We start from the raw sequence: 23234 nt of genomic DNA, 5'->3' as shown, positions 1-23234 counted from the left end.
CTTCATTTTACCTATTTTTTTGTAATTCAGCTGCAACGGCTATTAATTATTATCTCGGTTTAAGTTATTAATTAATACAAGGGTCTCCAACCCTGGTCCTGAAGAGCCACAATCCAGTGTTAGTCTTACAAGTCATCTGTTTCTAAGATCGGGAACACCAAGTATTCTGTTCAATTAAGAGAATTGAGGCTCTTGGAAATTGGTGGTTCAATGATGACCTTCTGTATAAAACCTACTGGACGAAGGTTCTCCATGGGCAGCGTTGGAGTTGCTTGTCTTATATGTACCCTAATCCACATATTTTCAGTATATGTTTTAGTAGTTCTGGATAATTTTCATTGATCCGAAGTAACTCTCAGAAAAGGTTGGAGACCCCTGGTCTAGAATATTGAATTGCACGAAAGCAGGGAATCATTTTGTTTCCAGTCTGAGGGCCAAATATATTTTCATGTGTTGGTTTTTTTTATATATATTTGTTCTGTCAGAATTATTAGCAGAATACTTTTAATCCAAGGAGTATGGTTGCAAAGTACTTCTCCGAAATAATAGTAGTTAATTGGAAGTTACTGCTAACTAGTAACTACTCTGGTACAGATCAGATTTTGAACTCCCCCAAGTATGCATATATTTTAAAATATACTACCATTGTTTTTGTTCCCAAACAAAATGTTCCACCAACGCATGAACTGGGTGGAGACACAAATTACAATGAATATCATTTCACAATTGCCAGTTCCAACATGTCCCTGTTATGAAGACATTTGAATCCAGTTCTTGTTTTCTAGCGATGCTGTATATTGTTTACTAAAGAAGAATGTTGAGTAAAGCTCATGCAAATCATCTGTTTAATGTTTCAATCAATAATTCTAGGCCAACTGGCCCCGTGTGATTTACTGTAGAATCTTGAAGTACTTTTGACTCTTATGACCTTTTGAATACTGTATGTTCATGGAGCTGATGAGTTTATGCAAAAGTAATTGCTACATTTATCATTAAACAGTGTGTTGTTGAAGAGTCTCACTATATCTTTAGTGTCATATATTTTTCAAACTGCTCTTACCTGGTCTCAAAAAACAGAGCTGGTTTTCAAGACAACTGAAAGAGCGAATAGATTTTCTTAAATAGGCTAATTAATATATATATATATATATATATATATATATATATATATATATATATATATATATATATATTTATATGTGTGTGTAATTTGACTGCTGACAGGAACCATCACTCTGGAGGACCTTATATCCGTTCTTCCATTTGGAGGCACGTTTGATCTGATTGAAATTAAAGGATCCACGATGAAAGCAGCATTTGAGCACAGTGTACACCGATATGGTTCTGGGACTGGGGAGTTCCTACAAGTTAGTGGTATGTTCCCTACATTATGTGTTATATGTACATATGTAAATAAAAGTCAGTCTTCCTTTGGTGACCAATACACTTAATGACTAATCAGCCCAGGAAGGGAAACCAAAAGATACTTGGCTCACAATACTATTTTTGCAGTCTTTGCCTTCAAGAAATTCTACAACATATTCTAAAAAGAATGCTGTTTTGAAGAGAAGCCAGTTTAAAACTCGTGTTGCAGTTATGTAGAACATATGGTTTATACACACACACACACACACACACATTTCTTTCTGCTCTGTACAGTATCTGTTTTTTTTGTTTGTTTTTTGTTTTTGTTGCTTATAACATTTGAACCAAAATTGGACTGGGCTTTAAATGAATCGTTTTAATCTCTGGTGTTTAAAATGTGTAAAAAAAAAAAAAAAAAGTGAATTGTTATGCACAGTAATATTTATCAAAATACTGGCTTTTGGAAAGTATGAGGCATGAATGAATCCAAATAGGGGTTAATGGGACATAAAAGCCTCCTAGCAGGGGTTAACAAAAATAAACCACATTAATCTAGGTAATGTCCAAAGCACTCAAGCACACACAGTCCAGCAAGATACGCTTAGGAAAAAATGCTATAGTTGTATGGCTGTACAGACCAACATAGAGAACCTGACCACAGTCCAGCAAAGTCTACAAAAGACAAAATGATATGCTTAGAGTATTGTGGCTATACAGACCAAACGTGCAGTAGCATGTGTGCTAGAGAGATCGCATGGAAAGTATGAGTTTTTGAATTGACAGATTTACCGGATTTACAGAATCCTATATTGTATTGTATGTCTTTATTTATATAGTGCCAAACGTGTACTCAGCGCTTCACAAAGAATACAGTACAGGGAATTATATTCAATAAGTGCAGCAAAATCAGACAATAGGAAAGGAAATCACTGCCCTGAAGAGCTTACAATCGAAGGTAAAAAAAAATATATATAAAAAATTTGCCGTCTTTGATTAAAGATATAAAAGTACAGGGGAAAAGGGAGGCGGCAACGTTTCGGGGTATGAACCCCTTCGTCAGGCCCGTTCCCAAAAGACACAGGGTATCTAATGGTACTTCCCTAGTCCATATACACGTCTCCCAAAGAAAGCACCAAAAACAAATGGGCAATGAGACATGCATGTATCCTAGTAGGGAATAATGTAACCAGGTAGTATCCTAACAAGGGTTAATGATTTCCATGCAATCTCTCCAGCACACATGCTACTGCACGTTTGGTCTGTATAGCCACAATACTCTAAGCATATCATTTTGTCTTTTGTAGACTTTGCTGGACTGTGGTCAGGTTCTCTATGTTGGTCTGTACAGCCATACAACTATAGCATTTTTTCCTACGCGTATCTTGCTGGACTGTGTGTGCTTGAGTACTTTGGACATTACCTAGATTAATGTGGTTTATTTTTGTTAACCCCTGCTAGGATGCTTTCATGTCCCATTAACCCCTATTTGGATTCATTCATGCCTTATTAACCCTTGTTAAGATACTACCTGGTTACATTATTCCCTACTAGGATATATCCATGTCTCCTTGCCCATTTGTTTTTGGTGCTTTCTTTGGGAGATGTGTATAGGGACTAGGGAAGTACCATTAGATATCCTGTGTCTTTTGGGAACAGGCCTGAAGAAGGGGTTCATACCCCGAAACGTTGCCGCCCCCCTTTTCCTGATCACCCTGGCAGTGGGCACCATTGGGTTAATCCCTTCTCACTCTAGGTAGGACAGGAAGTAGACTTTTGCAGGTAGGCCATATAAGGCCCCTCCCTCTACCTGCACCTTAGTCTTTTTCCTGTCCTCACAGCTAGGAGTAGGATTTTTTATTTTCTAACAGGACTCACCTACTGCACCTTGTGCAGATATCCAGGGTCTCAGCCTCTCTGCTCTGAAGCTCCGGTCGACGCGCCCTACGGGTGGCAAGACGGAGACCCCTTAGAGTCGGGGGAGCCCCTGGTTGGGGGGGGAGCAGCTGCAGCCGCGGGCGGGGAAGCTTAGGTGCAAAGCCCCAGGACCAATTGAAGGCGCACAGCAGCTGCAGCTGGGAGCCGTGGAGGCCCAGACTCGCCGCATTAGCGTCTGGTACGCTGCGGTAAAGTACCCAGGAGCCCGCTACACGCGGAGGGGGGAGCAGCCATAGCTGCGAGCCGGAGGAAATGCTAAATTGACCGCGCTAGCGTCTGGGACGTGGCGGTAAAGTACCCCAGGAACCCTGCTATACGAGGAAGGTTCATATTGACCGCGTTAGTGTCTGGACACTGCGGTAAAGGGTACAGTGCACGCGGCCGCTCGGCGCGTCACATCAGCCGGCAGATTCGTTCACAGACACGCGAGCCGTGCACGAGCACTTGATGACGTCATAGAAGCGACGAGCACACTGTGTGTATGTGTGAGTGAGAGCTGCAGCATGGAACGCTCAGCAGGGAGAAGCCAAGTGCTGGAAATGGATTCAAAAATGGAAACACCCAAAACTTCAGTTCCCAAGGCTAGGTGAGTCCTTAGTTTTAGTGCTACATGGGAAAGAGAGATTGTATATATATACATTAGGGTGTATGTTTAGTATTTATTTTGTTTTTATAATTTAGTTCGGTGGTTACCCTCCCTGAAGCAGGATCTTCAAAAGGGACGGGGGAATCCCTGCAACATAAATAAAGGTTGCTAAGAAAACTAAATGGTGTTCAGCTTGTGAGAAACCAGCCCTAATAGGGAAGAAATTATGTGAAGATTGTCTTAAGGCACCTGCAGGTGATACCAATGAACAAATGAGCACTTTCCTTATTGATGAAGGAGGCTGTTAAACAGAGTGTTGATGCGGCAGTCCAGCAAGCTGTTAACCCTGCGCAGGAAAGATCTAAATCCCAGACCAGTCTGGATTAGGGGAAAGGTTTTTTCATCATATGAGTCTGAAATTGATTGTTTTCATGTGTCAGAGAGTGAAATGGATTCATCAGATCAAGATATTCAGGAAGAGGAATCTGAATTTGATGTAGAAAGGGTGGATCCACTCATCAAAGCCATGATACAGGCTTTGGAACTGGAAGACACTGAGGAGTTAACCCACAAAAAAGATAAACTTTTTGGGGCGAGACAAAGAGTGTCCTGGCTGCTTCAAGGGTTTCTGTACTGGCCTGCTGTTTGACAGAGCTAGGCAGTCTGCTGCTGCTGCTGCTGCTGCTGCTTTAAAAAGGTAGAGTCTTTACTATCCATCAAGTAGTTAAGGACCTCATTCAGGTGGAGTTGGCGCAACCAGACGCCAGAGTATTTACACCTAAGGTTTGGGAAGATGTATCAATTCCCACAAGAGGAGGTAAAAGGTGGATACTGCTATTTCCAGAATAGTAGAAAAGACCACAATTCCAATAGAGGAACTTACGTCATTGGAGGACGCTATGGATAGGAAGATGGATACGTATGGAAGAAAGCATACGTTACCGCAGGAACATCCTCAAACCTGCCATAGCAAATACGTCAGCAGCAAGGGCTATGCGAGTGTGGATTGCCAACATTGAAGAAGCAATATACAAAGGTGTGGAAAGAAGTGCTATTCTTAAAGCACTGTCCAAAGTAAAATGAGCAGCAAATCTATGGTGCTGGCGGTATCAGCAAGAAGGGCTTTATGGCTCAGACAGTGGATGGCTGACACAGCATCAAAGAACAACTTGTGTGGATTACCATTGAATGTGAGTTCCTCTTCGGTAACAAACTGGATACAATAATAACAAAAGCATCAGGAGGTAAGAGCACTTTTTACCTCAAGAAAGCAGAAGATTCGGTTTCCAACAGGCTAATAGAAACCAATATAAGGAAGCAAAGGCATATAGACCTGGCAGGTCATCTCCAAGACAAACAACATGGAGGGGCAGCCAGGACCGGCTTTTCGTGACAGTTGCCAGCAGGAGGGCGACTGAAGCAGTTTCTGCAACATGGGCCCAAACAATACAGGACAATTGGGTATTACAGACCATTCGTCAGGGGTACAGTATAGAATTCAGAGAGATGCCAAAAAGAAATATGTTCTTAGTAACATGGATACAGTCCAAGGAAAAAAGAAGGCAGATTAATTCGGCTTTAAAGAAATTATTACAAGTAGAAGTAATAAAGAAGGTACCTCAGGAAGAGGAAGTGGAATTTATTCCAGAATTTTCTAGTAAATAAACCTACAGGGGAGTACAGAGCAATCCTAGACCTAAGAAGTGTGAATTTATTCTTGAAAATAAGAGAATTCAAGATGGTGTCGTTGAACCTGATTATTCAAGAGGTACAACCAGGAGACTGGATGGTGGCAATAGACTTCGAAGATGCTTATCTACAGGTGCCCATAGCAAAGGGACACCAAAGATGCCTAAGGTTTACAGTAAATCAAGATCATTATCAGTACACAGCACTGCCATTTGGTCTGGCGACTTCCCCAAGGACGTTTACAAAGGTTCTAGCCCCTCTAGTGGCAGAAATGAGAGAAAGAGGGGTAGAAACATACCCATACCTGGACGACATCCGGGTAAAATCAGGGAGTCTGGAGAAACTCCAGCAAGACCAGAAGATGGTAATAACCTTCCTGGAACACCACGGTTGGTTAATAAACAGAAACAAGAGCCATCTCATGCCCACTCAGCTGTTAAGATTTCTGGGGGTAGAATTTGATACAGCAAAAGGAGAAGTGAGACTACCAGACGCAAAGAGGCAAGACATAGCCATGCAACAAAGAAGCTCAGGAAAGCTACCAGGACTTCAGCAGAAGAATGCATGAAGCTCCTAGGGAAATTCGCTTCAACATTAAGCGTCAGAAAATGTGCAGCAATACATATGAGACCAAGAATCTTGTTACACCCACACACAAAACAGGAATTAAAGTGGAGGGAAGATACCCGAAACCTGGAAAAAGGACAAACACTACACCCAGTGCACTGGGTAAGAATTACAACAGATGCGAGCAACACAGGTCGGGGTGCCCAGATGGGAGAAACATTGGTGCAAGGAACCTGGACAAACCAGGAAAAGCATCTTCCATCAAATCTGCTGGAATTAAAAGCAGTACAAGGGCCTTAGAAGCTTTCCAAGACCATATAAGAGGTGGCTGTATAAAAATAGAATCAAACAACAGGTCAGTTGTCAAGTATATAGCCGAACAAGGAGGAACCAGGAGCAGAAAGCTGATGAACCTCACAGCAGAAATCCTCTTTGGGCAGAGTGCCACTTGTCGGAAATTACAGCCATACATATCCCAGGACTAGAAAATGTCACAGCAGACTTTCTAAGGCGGAACATCATACACCCAGGAGAATGGGCATTATATCCACAGGTGTTACAAGAACTGGTAGAGCGATGGGGTCAGCCAGACATTGATCTCATGGCGACACACCAAAACCGCAAGGTAAGGAACTACTGTGCCAGACAGTTTCATCCAAGCGCACAAGGTACAGATGCTCTCAGTTTCAAATGCCACTTCAAGTTGGTATACCTGTTCCCTCCAATTCCCTTAATTCCGGAAACAATCAGGAAAATCAGGGAAGACCAAGCAGAGGTGATATTCGTAGCACCCTACGGGCCAAGAAGGCTTTGGTTCACACACTTGGTAAATATGGCAGTAGATACACCATGGCACATACCAGATCGCAAAGGGTTGATGCGACAGGGGCCAATATGTCATCCGAATGCCAAACAATGGGCTTTGACGGCATGGCGATTGAGCGGGAAACATTGAGACTGAAAGGTTGTTCAGACAAAACAATTCAAACCCTGTTACAAGCAAGGAAAAGTTCCACATCAAGAGTATACCATAGAATCTGGCTTTGCTTTTGCGATTGGTGTGAAAAAGAGAAACAAAATTTCCTTTCACCAAGAATTGTATCTATAGTGGAGTTCCTGCATAAAGGATTTGAGAAAGGTCTCAGTCTCAGCTCATTGAAAGTACAGTTGTCTGCACTATCAGCTTTGTTGGAAAGAAATATGGCAATGGAAAGATTGGTAATCAGGTTTTTTTCAAGCAGTTAAAGGTTAAAACCTCAAATCAAAAACAGGGTACCTACATGGGACTTGTCCCTAGTATCTGATGTACTAACAGCACCTCCATTTGAACCTATACAGGAGATTGGCTTTAAATGGTTATCATGGAGGATGGCGTTTTTGATAGCAATGACCTCAGCAAGAAGAGTGGGAGAACTACAGGCTCTATCTACCAAGGAACCATTCCTAGTCATACATCAAGACAAGGCAGTTCTCAGACTAGTACATCAATTCCTGCCAAAGGTGGTATCACAGTTCCACATGAATCAAGAAATTGTGATTCTGTCATTTTGTCCAGAACCAAAAAATAAGAAAGAAGAAAGACTACACAAGTTAGACGTGGTAAGATGTCTTAAAGTGTACCTGGAAAGGATGCGAGATATCAGAAAGTCAGACAAATTATTCGTCATTCCAGAGGGACCAAAGAAAGGACAAGCAGCATCAAAGACAACAATTTCCCAGTGGATTGTGTCTTGTATTAAAAAAGCTTATGAAAGCAAAGGACAAGATAAACCCTTGAACATTAAAACTCATTCTACAAGGGTCATGGCTACTTCATGGGCATTTAAGGCCCAGGCTACACCAGGACAAATATGCAAAGCAGCTGTCTGGTCCTCATTCAATACATTCTTGAAATACTACAGACTAGATGTACAATCATCAGCTGACGCAAGCTTTGGGCGTAGAGTGTTAGAAACTGTAGTGAAATAAAGTGTAAAGTGTATTAATAAAGGTCAAACTGATAAGGCATTAAACTGGTGTTGTCTATTCTGATGTATCCCTCCCTAAAATTTGCACTGCTTGGGTATGTCCCAATGGTGCCCACTGCCAGGGTGATCAGGAAAGGAGAAAATTTAAACAACTTACCGTAATTTTCTTTTCCTGGAACCATGGCAGTGGGCACATAGTTACCCTCCCTATGTATGTCTAATGCCTATCAGTTATATTTTTCAGCTATGGAAGAATCGTAAGACTGGTGTGCAGGTAGAGGGAGGGGCCTTATATGGCCTACCTGCAAAAGTCTATTTCCTGTCCTACCTAGAGTGAGAAGGGATTAACCCAATGGTGCCCACTGCCATGGTTCCAGGAAAAGAAAATTACGGTAAGTTGTTTAAATTTTCTCCTTTCCCCTATACTTTTACGTTTGTTCATCCCACCCCTTCCCTCCCTCCCCCTTTTTGTATTGTGATTTTTTTCACTCACTTTGTGTTTTGCTCATTAAACTTTTTGGTTCACCATTCCCCCATTTTCCTTCTTTTGTGTGCTGGGAACATTTATTATTTTTTAATAATTTAGAGAGGATGCCAGCATAACAAGCAATTATAGTGTTATTAGGTCCGTACTAACAAAACTTTGTAAAGTCATTGCTAATAACTTGACATAGCCTAAATCAAGAACCTGTGTTTATTGGTGAACTCGCAAACCAAATATGAAAAAATAACAGCTGTAGTATTATCATATAGTTTGCATCAAGTTATTTCCGAATAATTCTAATTATCTTGGTATAATTTTATTTCAGTCTTGGTGCTACTCGCAAACATACAGTGAAATCAGGCTTTTGGAGTTAAGTAGAGGAGTCCGAAAGAACACTGCGCAATTTAAGTCATACCAAAAACTGGCGTTACACCCAGACCACACACTGAAATAGGACTTTATCTATTGCTTTTGCCCTTTTTTAGTGTCTCAATGGGAGTAACACAAGGTTTTGGTATGACTGTAGAAGGAAAAAAAGAACATTATTTTTTTTCAACTTTACATTTGTATTTCTTTTATAAAACAACATGATAACATTACAGAATTTTGAAATATACATATAACATGGGGGGGAGTTGAGGGATACAAAAACAAAAAAGGGAGGGAGGGTAAGGGGGAGGGTTGATAGGGACATGGCACAACAGTTTCATGGTTACAATATTCGGCTCAGTACTTTTTTATTTTCCAGTATTATCAATACAACACTATTTTAATCGGTTCCTCCAAAACAGCATCAGAAAACCTCATTACAAAACATCATCGGAGTACACAGAAAACCTCATTACAACACATAATTCCTGATAAGCATCCCAGGGCTGCCAGCCACAAATCAACACAGTCTAGAGTTCCAGATCTTGTCCTACAAACCCTGGTTCTGCCATTCTGTCTAGCCAAGGTCCCCAAATATTTCTAAATTTGTCCATGGAGTCTGTTAAATATGCTGTAATTTTTTTTGTAGTGAAGTGTTAGCCAGAATGTTTATTATTTTGGTTAAATTTGGCGTATGACCCTTCCAGGAGACAGCTATAGCGCATCTAGTTGCTGACAGAATATACAGAATGAGTTTATACTCATAATATGGTATGTTTAATGGGGGGCTCATTTAGCAGGGCTGTCCATGGACTCAGTTGTATTGTTATATATAAAACTCTATTTATAAGGCCAGCGATCTCCGACCAGAGGCCAGCTATCAATGTGCAGTTCCACCAGATATGCACCATCATTCCTCTCTGACCACAGCCCCAAAAACAATCTGGGGAGATGTTCCTATAAATTCTGTGTAATCTGTCTGGGGTCAAATACCAGCGGTATAACACTTTATACGCGTTTTCTTTTATATTAGTATTTATAGATATAGAGGAAGTTGCTTCCCATATATCCTCCCAAGTGGAGGGGTCCTGGGGTTCCCCCAAATCCTCAACCCACCGTCTAATATAAACTTTATCCTAGTCTAGTAGAGGCAGGGTAATTGGTTGATTAGAATATGGTTATCTGGTCTTTTGCAAATGGATTTGACAGACAGATCGCCTCAAATTTAGTTCTGTGGATGGACACATTTTTAATTTGCTTGTTGCATGCCAAAATGTCTCAACTGCATATACCTGAATAGTTCCGAGTTGGGCAGCAGATGTCTCTCCTGCATCTGGGTGAGGGTCATAACCTTATCTTTCACCATAAAATCTCCAACTCTACTCAAACCCTGTTCTATCCACAATAATGACTCGGAGAATCACGGCCCAGTCCAAACATTGGATTATTGAAGTGAAACTTCTTTCGCGGCACTTACCACATGAGCAAAATTCAGTGGCAGTGAATGGAGTTGATGGGAACGGAAGTCAGTGGTGACGGAAGTGACGTCACTGCTGGCAGAAGAGGCCATCAGCAACATTCGCTGCCACTGAATTTTGCCAGCTTCCAGCAGCAGGCAGAGCATACACACACCCGTGAGCCGCCACACACACCCGTGAGCCGCCAAACGCCCCCACAGTTAGCCGCGGAGCACCCCCCGCCAAGTGAGCCACAGTGCACAGCCTCTTCCACCCCCTCCCAGTGAGCCGCCGAGTACACCCTCTTACCCCCCTCCCATTGACCCGCAGAGCATGCGCAACATCCCCCATGAGCAACCGAGCAACCCCCATGTGAGCCGCCGATCACCCCCCCAATGAGCCGCCGATCACACCCTTTCTCCCCCCCCCCATAGTGAGCCACCGAGTACACCCTCTTCCCGCCCAGTGAGCCGCCGAGTACACACTCTTCCCCCCCCCCAAAGTGAGCTGCCGCGTACACCCCTCCCCCCCATGAGCTGCGTCCGTGTCACTGTACCTCTGCCGGAGGGCTTGCACCAGCAGCAGGACACAGCTCCGTCGGGGGGGAAAGTGAGGGGAGGGGCTGCTCCGGGGGCTGGGGGAGGGAAGTCAGGAGATAGGGTGGCAGGACCCTGAGAATAACATATATACACACACACACACACACACAAACACTGACACACACACAAGGAATTCAGTTACTATAAATATAGAAGTACAAATAGCTAAAACACGCGTTCTAAGTCAAACTTCTTTGCGTTGTGGCACTAAAATTGTGTTTTGATTGATTAATTAAAATCATCACCGTTACAATTACAATTTCTGTGACAAAACAATGACAAAAGACAAGGAAGTTTCACTTAAAATGCGCGTAATCAGCACACACACAACTTTTTTAAATAGAGGTAACATGGTGGAGTTCGAGGTTGTCAAATTACATTTAAACTTATTGTGTTCCACAACTGTAAAGTGGATGGTTGTAGGAACGACAGTATCACCCACTACTCTATGAGCCTTGGGTATCCACAGGAGAGATCCCAACGGCACCAACCCATAACTGGAGTCCTCTATATCTACCCATCTTACCAAGCCTGGAGGAGTATGCTACAGCTTCAGCTGAGCCAGCTGGGCCGCCTGACTGTAGGATTTTATATGTGGTACTGCCAGGCCTCCCCATGCTTTGGTCTCATTAGGGTGTTGAGACCAGCTCTGAAGACTAGGTCTGGTATTACAGATCTGAAGACTAGAGATATCGTTATTCTTAAGTGGTATCGGCAGGGTCCTATAGAGATATAAAATTCTGGAAAGGAGGGTCAGTTTGACCGCTGATATTCTACCGAACCAGGATATTGAGTATTTCGACCAGGACTCGAGATCTTTTTTTAAAATTTATTATACATTGAGGAAAAATTTGGCTGATACAATGTGTGGTATGAGTTCATAATTTGAACTCCTGAGTAAGTTAAACTATTTTTTTTTTCATTCAAAATCGAAATTGAGTGAAAGGAGTTTAGTTACTTTTGCTGGCAGATTTATATTGAAAGCCTCTGATTTACTCTTATTTATTTTTAGGCCAGATATTTTTCAAAACTATTTAGAAGACTAAATAAATTTGGTAGTGAAGTCCTAACTTTATTTATAGTGAGTAAAGTATCATCGGCGAAAAGACTAATTTTATATTCCTGTGTGCCTACCATCATTCCAGCTATATTTGGGGTATGCCTGAATCCAGGGGCTCGATTGCCTGTACAAATAAAAGGGCAAAAGGGGGCAACCTTGTCTCGTGTCATTTTTAATTGGTATCAACCCTGAGGTGCATCCTGCACTACGTATCACTGCTTCTGATGATGCATAGAGAAGTTGTACCCAGCTGAGGAAATTTCCCTTGAAACCAAAAGCCTGTACTGTTGTAAATAGATACAACCAATCTACCCTGTCAAAAACTTTTTCCAAATCTAGAGTAAGTAGCATTGTTGGTATCGTATTTGTTTGTGCAATATGTATTAGATTGGTCACTCTATGGATATTATCTGGTTCTTGTCTTTGTGGAATAAATCCCACTTGGTCGGAATGAACAAGTCTAGGAAGCAATTTATTTAATCTGGTTGGTAACATTTTGGCCAGAATCTTAACATCAGTTTTCATGAGAGTTATCGGTCGGTAGCTGCTGCATTCTGTTGGGTCTTTCCCTGGCTTATGTATAAGCGTAATCATAGCTTTTAACATTTAATTTGGGCTAGTCTTACTTTCAATTAAGCTATTGAATAACTTTGTTAGATGTGGGGTTCATTTTTCAGAGAATTTTTTATAATATAAACCTGGGAAACCATCCGGTCCCGGAGCTTTGTTTGATTTTGGTGATTTTATTGTAGTGGAGACCTCTTCCTCTGTAACAAGACCATTCAGACACTCTAGTTCCACTGGGGTCACCCTTGGTAAATTACATTCTTTTAAAAAATCTATTCTATCTTTTGTTGTTGGTTTTTTTATCTGGGTTTTTTGTCCATCATATAGTTCCGTATAACATGTATGGAACTCTGATATGATTTCAGTGTTATGTGTAAGGGTCTCGTTTGATAGCTGAAATATATTGTTGACTTTGTTTATTTCTCTATTTACGTGCCAGAATACTTACATTACTTTCTGCCTCCTCACCCACGGATGGTTATAGGCGACTTCCACGGAAAACTTCACTTTAAAAAGATCAATGGAAGTTGTTTAGCTGGATATACCCAAGTGGACGCTAGGCCCAAGGGTCGACAGAGCCCATTTTGTTAGAAACGTGGGGCACCACGTGAAGGTAGGGTTGTCAATTGAGAGGCTCTATATTCGTATCAATTATCCTTGCCCCCCCCCACCCCCACCCCCGTGCTAGCATAGTGTCCGTGTTATTACCTTTTTGGTAGAAAAGTTGTCCTGTCCAGCTTAAAGCTGCAGTTCAGTCTTTTTATTTTTATTTTTAATTTATTTTTTTACTTCAATAGTTTCATGTGTGCAATCTCTAATTACCTAAAGAACTGTATAGCTGCAGGTCAATTAGTTCTCCATGTATTGATAGGTCGAAATTTGGTGACATAATTACTGAAGGGATCTGTTTATATTCTGCTTGTCTGTCAGTGGAAGCTCATGAATATTCATGAGCAATTCTGCATTGACATGTGCTAGAGGGAGGGCAGGGCTGACAAAGGGGTGTGCCAGGGCTTGTGACAGGACATGAAGGGGCAGTGACTTAGCAAATGGCTGTTAAAATAGAATACAAGAAAATTGGTCTTTAAAAGTTGTTTTTTTAAAAACAGAAAATGCTAAAAGTATTTTTTCTTACTACAGAACTGATTTATTAAAAAAAAACACACATGCAGGATATTGACTGAACTGCAGCTTTAAAGCCTTTTCAGCTTGATCCGCCAAAAGTATACATAGCTCTCATCTGATACTTTGGATTCTGTCATTAACTATTGTATCAAATTTTTGTTTGTTGCAGGTTTCTAGTTCTGACGGTTCCTTTGTTAATTTTACTTTTTTTGCTAGCCTTGCTCTTTTTTCCTGTATGACGCTCTTTTTATTATCAAACCCCTAATAAATGCCTTATGTGCTGTCCATAAAATACTTGAAGTTGTGTCTTTGTTAGCGTTTATGGAAAAATAACATTCTAATTCCTCATTAATTTCTTGTACAATCTCAGGGACTACCAGCAATGAACTATTAAGTCTACAGGAGTGAAGAGCAGGAGGTCTGTACCAGGAATTTAAAATAATTTAAACTTGTGCATGGTCCGACCAAGGAATTGGGAGTATATTAGCAGTGTGAATCTGAGAAAACATACTGGAGTCTATAAAAATATAATCCATCCTCGAGTATGTCTTGTGAGGGTTAGAGAAGAACGTTTAGTCCCTCCTCAACGGGTACATGCATCTAATAGAAAAAAATATTTTAGGTGTTTAGTTAAGAAATTATTACTATTATTTTTCTTTCTTTGTCTCGCTTCCCAGCAATAATCCTGGTTGAATTGAGCAGGATCTATCTATGGTGTTATCTATTAGATGATTCATATCTCCCACTACAAAAAATCTTCCTTTTTTTTTACCTCTCAACTTATTAAAAAACTCGGCAATAAAAAGTTTGGAGGGTCCGTTAGGGGCATAGACATTTGCTAGAATTATTGGGGTGTTGTAAATGGAGCCTTTCAAAATGATATATCTTCCCTGTTTATCGCATACTTTTTATTCTAATTGAAAAGGGTTTATTATTGCTAAAAATAATCGCCGCTCCATTGTTTTTCGTCCTAGCTGATGACAGATAAACTTGAGCAAAATGTTTGTCCAGATTAGCTCGGGAAAGATGTGGAGCTGAAATGCGTTTCTTGAAGAAAAAGTATATCAGCCTTTCATTTTCTATAATCGGTAAACGCTATCCTACACTTTCTAGGACTACTAAGACATTTTTGTGTTACTATTTCATAGATCATTCTTATTGTGGTGTGTGTGATGTGCTACAGAGACTGCCATATTGATTTGAACCATATTTCTAGGGTGTGCCTAAATGGGGGTAGAAGGGGTTAAGATGGGAAGGAGGGGGGGGATAGTAATAAGATTTGGTGGTGAGGGGCACCAGACCTTTGATCCCAGATCTAGAGGGGTGGGAGTGGAATCTGGGAATATCTGGGTGGGTGTAATCCGGGGTGAGCATTGTACAGCGTCTTTTCTGAAGGCGGCCGTGTTACGGCCTGGGTTAGGAAATTGGCTATGGTCGTTTTTGTTTTTTTAAAACAATTAGGCAATATTGGAGTTTTTGGTTAATGTGACCATCTATTCTTTCTTTAGGATTTCCTTTTTGGTTTTAGAGTCAGAGGAAAGAAGAAAAAAAACAGAAAAATATTCAAACCTTGAGAAACTTTTTAGTACTGTATACAGTAAACAATATGTACCAGTACGGCGCCAGCTGAACGCCGGAGCAGAGTGGTCTAATCTGGTGAGGTGCATCGCACCACCGACCTCTCACGATCGGTGGGAACAAAGGAGACCTCCGTCACAAATATAACAGTGCACACAACTTGTTGCAAATGGAAAACTTGACTTATAAACTTTAAACAGGAGTTAAATCTAAATCTATAATAACTTTATAGAAGCTCCAGAACTAAAGAGCTCCTGTGTCCATCAGAAAACCTGTCACAGTAGTACACAAGCCTGTGTTGGGGCACAAGAACAGAGCCATCCAGTGTTGGCTGTCACCCTCTGGTCGTGGGTTTCAAAGCGTCCATTTACAAAGGACAACCTCGCACAGGTATGCTCCAGGTCGGACAGGAAGTCCTTAGCAGACATAAGGTTCACATCTGATGAGTCGTAATGTCTCTGTCTCTCGATCTGGGCTGGTCTTGTTGCCCTGTTGTGGGGTGGATTTTGTACTCTGCACTTTCTGCCACATTGATTGAAGAGACTCTGTAGGAGGCAGTAATCCAGGTCAAGTGTCTTTAGGTGGAGTTGTGATCAGGTTCGTATCTTGCAGCATGGCGCGTCCTTCCTTTACTGTTTTTGCCGATCTTTGCTGGCCCTTGTTGGTTACTATCAACCTAAAGGGGAAACCCCATTTATATATTATTATTTTTTTCAATTAACTTAGTCTGGGTTTAAGTTAGAAATGTTTTATCCGGTCTGACCTACAGTAATCATTCCCACCAATGTTACAATCTTTTGCCCAGGAGGAATGGCTTTTATTTGGTTTGAAAGGTAAGGAAAGAGCTGAAGAAAGGAGGATGGTGGAATGCTCATGAGCAAAGACAGGAGTCCAGTAAATATAGATGGAGCTGCTCACAGTGTTGCAGGCTGGTGGCCTCTATACAATAGTCTGCTACAAAAGAAAGTTTAGGTGGAGCTGTGCTATTTCTGCTCATAGAGTTTTTGGGCACTAGTCCCAGTGTTCAGGGCTCAGTAACAGCTAGACTATGTAAAATAGTAAAGCATAATATTCACTGGTGTTGGGGATGATCAAGAAGTGAACGCTGCGTGAGACTCTATTGGTAATGCCTGTAAGTGAAGTAGGACCATATGCAAGTCTCTATGAAAGGCTGACTGTCCTCTATATATACTATAATGGGCAAATCAGCAAATTCAATGAGACAGATGGATAAATCCACAACTATGATATGAATGGAAACATAGCAGGCAGAGTACTCACAAATGCAGCAATGTAATCCCCATGATGAGCGAGCTTCACGCCAAATGCAGGAAGAGAGAGCGGTCCGTGGGGTTCAGAAGCGGAGCACAGCTGCAGTGAAGATTTCTTCACTGCAACTGTGCTCCGCTTCTGGACCCCACGGACCGCTCTCTATTTCTGCTCATAGATAATAGCTATTTTTAACACTTAGGGGGGAATCTCTTACTAAGCCCATATAAAGGTTATCAGAGCTTGATCTGGTATTAACTGCTATACAAATCAATGGAGGTTAACGCTGGTTGGAGCTGCGATGCCTTGTTGCAGTTAATAAATCCCTGCATTGGTAGCTCTCCAAAAGCAACTAAGGTTCCAGCTATACACTGGCGACACACTTTATTCGAGCTCGGCTAGTCCCACGAATTCGGGTATACCCGGGTGTATTGAGGTTTGTGACTGTTTTCTGCCCGAGTACATTGAGGTATTTTCCAGGCAGGGATTGAAGCATTTTATTCCCGCTGGCTGCAATACTGCACAGTATATATATATATACTGCATTACAATTCATGAATTTATGCCATCTGGTAGACACGCGAAGCATTGCAGCCTATTAAATCCTAATCATTATCATTTAACAGATCAGCCGCCCGTCAGCCAGGCATGAACCCAGGCTGGGAAGGCAAATGCAACGGGGCTTGTCAGAGGTGAGGAGCGGCGCATTCCAGGTATCTGCCAGGTACATACCGGGTATTTGCTCGAATAAAGTGTGTCGGTGCAGTATGTGTTCTGTCAGACACTGCTCTATATCGCAAACATTATTAAACACAAATAGTGTAATAATTACTGGTTTAAGGCAAATTAATGAGGTGAAAGTAGTTTAGAGAAATACAATATACTGTGTGTGACATAATGTGGAGATTAGAAATATGTAATACAAGGCTTATGCATTGTAGGAATTGCCATATGAAATGGTAACTACTGTATGTGCCTAAATAGTAATTTAATATATTTAGTTGGTCTATTACATTAGTATTAATAAACGTTGCACACAAATATAAAACAGCTATTGGGGAAAAAAGTTCTGTTTTATATTTGTATGTTATTGCCTTCTCTTAACTGTTAATTATTTTTGACAGACAATTCAATTCAATGACAGACAAACAAATCTAAACAAAATAATGCTACAACGTGTATCATAGAACTCAAACAACATAATAAACACTTAGTTGAGATGGTATGTAATTAAATATCATAAACATTTCTTGTGTGTGTGTGTTTAGTTTCAGCTAATTATATCTTTTCTAATTTTCACAATTTGTTTTTGCTTTCTTTGAATGATTTCTGACTTTTTTATTTTTACACATTTTATTGATTTTTTGCTGTAAAGTTGACAATATATTCTGATATTTTTTTTTTCTAGGCATTCGTGTTGTGTTCAATATAGCCAACAAGCCAGGAGAAAGAGTTGTCAAATTAGAAGTCCTTTGCACTGAGTGCCGTGTACCAAGATATGTTCCTGTGAAAATGGACCAAGTCTACAAAGTTGTTCTTCCTTCCTACATTGCTACAGGGGGAGATGGCTTTGCAGTACTGAAAAATGAAAGTTTGAAACATGACAGCGGTAAGTTTTTTGAAACGACACATGTACGTACATGTGCGTATATCATATAAATTGGATGTCAATTGTACAGGGCTCATGTAGTGGCAGAGTTTCGAAGCTCCCGCACCCTACGGGCCAATAAGAAGCAGTGACATCATCAAGTTTCCTATTGGCCTGCGGGACACGAGTGCGTTCAACTTTGCCGAGATACGACACTACAGTTGGAGGTCTGTATCTCGGGAAGCAGGGCGACCCCGGAGCTGACATTATAATGGGGTTTAGCTCCAGAGACCCCTTGCTTTTATCCTATGTAAAAATAATAAAATATAAACGGCTTGGATTGCTCAGAGAATTATAGAGAATTATATTATGTATGTTACTATACACAAGGGATGATTCAGCTATGAAGGGAATACACAAAATGCTTAGTTTATTCAGTATACACTGATCTTATGAAAGATAAACTAAGCGCTTTAGAGATCAATCAAAATATCATTAGAAATTATGGAAAGTCTGTGGATGGGTAATAGTTTAAGTAAGTTTAAATGTTTTAAAAAGAGTATTAGTGCTTCTCCTATTTAACAAAAATGATTCTTTATAGTTACATAGCTCTGAACATTTACTCGTTACGTACGCAAAAAAACTAGCCTGAAGAAGACAATACAAGGACGAATATTACTAACATTAATAGAAATAAGATGGTGGGGGGGCAACTGCCCTGAAGAGCTGACCATCTAAGCAGTGTCGTTGGAGACAAACAGATACAATAAGATATATAAGTGAATATGGTATAGCAGTGTACAAAATGAAAGAGGCCAGGATATGATAAGACTAAGAGAATACAATAGATGAATACAGAGTTGTAAGAGGGAAGCTAATATTTGTATAACTTCTGTTGAAAAGCTTACTCTAAAAGGCTGTATTTCAGTTGGGTTTTGAAGATAGGGAGAGTAGGTGCCTGCTGAATAGAGGTTTATTGAACATTCATGAGATACAAGTTGCTGCATGAAAGAATGCTTTTCGATGGGACTGAAGTAGAGTCGGGTGGAGTGAAAAGGTGGCATGCTGGTGCAGAGAGGAGAAGGCGCAAATGTATATAGCGAGCGGTTAGAGATGAGAGCGAGAAAGGGGATCATTCTATGTATATGATGTAGTGGCCGTTAAGTCTATAGGGATATTTGTATGAAAATGGCTTTAATGGCCAATTCACTAAATATAGAGTGAAGCAGATTATATAGCATCTTCAAAGACGAGTAGAAGATTGAAGAAAATACTGGATTTCATTGGGAGCCAAGGAATTTTTGGAGGTGGAAGTGAACTTGGGAGAGGCAAAGATTATCCTAGCTACAACATTTACCATAGAATAGATTGAAGGGAAGGAAACATGCAGCAGGAAGGACAGTTAGTACGTATTTACAGTAGTCCAAGAAAGGATGAGGGCATGGACAAACGTTTGGGCAGTAGGTTGTGATAGGAAGGTGCATATCTTGGCTATTGTGTGCAGGAAGAAATCACAAGATTTTGAACGTGTGTGTGTGCACAGAGAAGAATAGGGAGGTGGCCAAAGGAACACCAAAATAGTGACTAAATGGCTGGGCCATTTGGTCTATGTGGGGGAAAGAAAGAAAGAAAGCAATCCCAAAAAGTAGTCGTACACTAGATCTGTAAAAAGAAATGAGTAGCGGTACTCCATACTGTACCTTTCTAGTACCATTAAAATTCAACCACTGATGCAAATGATATGTATAATAAGTAAATTACAGTGAAATGCAATAATTATGTGCCAAACTCCCAAAGCAAACGGATTGATTTTAACTTTTATTTATTTTTTTCTCTCGCCACGTTTCAATTGTGTTTCTATCTAGGTGATCTCGATCTGTCCGTAGTTTCCAATTACATTAGCCAAATGAAGAGAGTCTACACTGCGGTTGAAGGACGGGTTAGGTTTTCAGATGAAGAAGCTTGCAGCGGGTCTGCACATTCTTCTCATGGAAGCTTTGCACTGGTTGTGTTCATTGCGCTAATTCTATCACTGCAGTACCGACTCTGAAATGTTTTATTGCATTTTCTAAGCAATTGTCTTGGAGTTTTTTTGTTGCTTATTTTGAAACTTCAGCGTAACTTCATAAGTCATATCATGGGTTATTGATCCATGGATCACAAATGTTTCGTCAGGATCCAAAGTCAGAGCAGGTTTCTGAGGCAATCGCCCAATGTCCTAATCATTTATAAATAATGTGCTTTCAACTGTGTGCTAGTGCACTGGTTATTCCTAAAAACCTGGTGTGGCTGGTGATCCCCTAGGAAAAGTTTACAAACCACTGCCATTCATGTGAAACGATAAAAACACTTTTTTTAACCTGCATGCTTCAATTATCTTCATTAATCTGGGTGTTTATATAGTTTTATTATTTTCTGTCTAAACTGCTGTTTTGGATCAGTCATCTCAGAAAGTGTCTGAAAAATGTGTAAATGTTTTAAATTACTTAGCAGAGCATTGTCTTTCTAAGTGTACTTATAATGTAATGATATGTATAGTATTGCTATTATTGTTAAATGTCTAACATGAAACAAACCATAAAATCCCCATGTATGTTCTGGTCTATTAAAATGTTTACTCCTAAGCAGGAGCTCATACAGATGTAGCAGAAGTTATTATACCTGTTCATGCATTCTGTAAACGCCGACGCCTTATGTAACAGTACTGCTATTGCCAATAATGGTTAAGAAGATAACATACATGTTTCATGTGTTTTGTGCATTAAATCGATCTAACGGGGAATAACGTCTGCTACATCTGTACATTACTCACCCATTAAAGAAGCATTTCCTTGTAAAGAAAATAACCGATTTCCCTCCTAGGTATGAAGCAGCGGGTCTCCGTAGCTGAACCACATTCATTTCAACCACTGGGACCCCCTGCTTCCTGAAATACTTACCTCTACACGTGCTGGTTTAACAGTCTCGGGTCAGATGGGCCAGAGGAAGCTGCAACGTCATCCCTAGTGGCTTCCTATTGGGCCGCAGGAACTTTAATCTGCCATATTGCGTGCTCAGCTGGAGCTGCTACTGTCAGCCCTTCAGAGCTAAGTAGCACAGGGTCCCCAGAGCCTAAATTAATGGGGTTCATCTCAGGAGACCCTCTGCTTTATATATATCCATCCATCACACACGTGTGGATATGCCTCATTATGTTGCACTGGTGCTTTCTTTTACATTTATTGAAATATACCCCGTAAGATTTATATATATATATATAACTAGGACAGAGTCACTATTAGTAACATAAATTTAATAACTGCTAGTTAGAGGTAATTCAAGACGGCCAAATTTATCAGAAAAGCAAAGAAAACACTGGGCATTCATAAGTGAAGAAGACAGTAAAAAATATATTTTTGTTTATTATTAGGAATACAGTGGTGCTCATGATTTTCATCCACAGGCTATCCACACATTGTTTATTGAGGGGACCGTGTACCTCAATGTTCTCTCTATATCCACACATTGTATATACCTCAGTTTCTGTCAATCTACCAAAGAAACATGTATATTTCTTCATAGACTGAATCAAAACTCGACTAGCGGGTGTCCATGAATTTGTTTTTTTTTTTAAAAAAAGTGAAATATATTTTAAGAAAAATCTTTTTAATGCTGCACTATGTGGTCATTGTGCTCAGTTTACACCCTTTTTGTAGATTTACAAATAAAAATATTTTCAGCAGTATTTGCTTTATGTCGCATATTTGTCTTATTTTTTCCTTCGCTTTTTCGATCTATTCTGCTTTTTTCAGTGTGTGTTCTACCAGTTTGTATTGTTATTTAGAACATACCCTTTCTGTTTGGGAAAGCATGGCATGAGATGACAGATTTTGTTTCTACAGATGTTTCTGAGTGATTATGCAGATGCTTCATTAAAGTGAACTTCAGTCATCTTCCTTTTCTCCAAAAGCCTATCTGGTAATAAATACACTAAATAAAAAGTGTTGCCAAAATGTATCAACTAATAATGCATTGTTTTGGGATTACTAAAACGTCTGCTGATCTTCTAAAAAAAATATTTCTATTGAAAAAGGTCTACACTTTGTCTTGTTTAAGAAGATGTTACTTTCTTCATGTGGGCAATGTGGAAAGGAAACCACCACTACAGCTTGCAGGAAGAAAGGTATTAAACACATTGACACAACTTATTATTGACAAACAAATTACAAACATCATCTGTAAACTGTAGCCTTTAAAGATCTTTAGCTCCAGAATATCGAGGAGATCTGTTATTCTGAAGAGACGTTTTTGAGTGTTTCTAGATTCCAACAAGCCTTGAGCCTCCAAGAGATTGTCAGAGACCACTGGGCCATGTTTTTCAATCACTCTGAGCTTAGCTGTCTATAAAGTAAATTGATGATACATGCCTATTTTAAACTGCAAAGACCATTTTAGAGAGAATTGTCTCATTTTTGTGTTATCGATTGAATAATCTTGAAATATGAGCATCGTCTAACCCAAATAAAGATATTACATTTTTAGCTTTCATAGAGGTATCATGTGGTGCGTTTAAACCTCTCCAGGACTTGAGTGGCAATTTGTTGAGCCAAAGAATGGTATTCTGAATTTCTACTTTGTCATAGTGCATTTTTCTGGATTCATCATGTAATGATAGGGCACGAGGATGAATCTCAATTGTTGTAACACCCAACCACTAGATAAAAACTGTGCTGGACCGAGGATCTGTGCCGAGTCATGAGCAACAGCAGTATACGAAAATCTGGATCACTTTAATATATAGTATGTCGCCAAGAGAGAAGTCAGCCACACTTCAGTGTTTGCACAAACCATTAGCCCCTCAGGGAAAGCTTCTCCACAACGGAGTCCAAGAGTTTCAGGGCCCACAGTTTCCATATAACAGTAGGCATTGAGCAGAGGGATACACAGCCACATCTTTGGCCGAAATGTTATCATTGGGAAACAAAAGTCAAAGATGCACAATTTAGCCCCACTGTTATCACTAGATTTAATTACAGTATATTGACAGGAC

The 23234-nt window shown here is 40.3% G+C and overlaps 1 protein-coding gene across 2 annotated transcripts in view; it reads left to right on the top strand.

Moving 5' to 3' along the window:
• Positions 1-21810, top strand: part of NT5E (5'-nucleotidase ecto) — a 93135-nt gene extending 71325 nt beyond the window's left edge. The window contains exons 7-9 of one of the 2 annotated variants that reach the window (XM_075597891.1): positions 1225-1374; positions 18026-18226; positions 20071-21810. In XM_075597891.1, coding sequence (XP_075454006.1) covers positions 1225-1374; positions 18026-18226; positions 20071-20255 — 536 coding nt within the window. In that variant the 3' untranslated portion in view covers positions 20256-21810. The remainder of the gene's footprint in view (positions 1-1224; positions 1375-18025; positions 18227-20070) is intronic. The other variant, XM_075597892.1, reaches the window with a different exon arrangement.
• The last annotated feature ends 1424 nt before the right edge of the window (positions 21811-23234 follow it).

This window comes from Ascaphus truei, chromosome 4, assembly GCF_040206685.1.
Source record: "Ascaphus truei isolate aAscTru1 chromosome 4, aAscTru1.hap1, whole genome shotgun sequence".
NCBI lineage: Eukaryota > Metazoa > Chordata > Amphibia > Anura > Ascaphidae > Ascaphus > Ascaphus truei.
The sequence above is the reverse complement of the archived record's forward strand: the minus strand, read 5'-3'. Positions and strand labels throughout refer to the sequence as shown.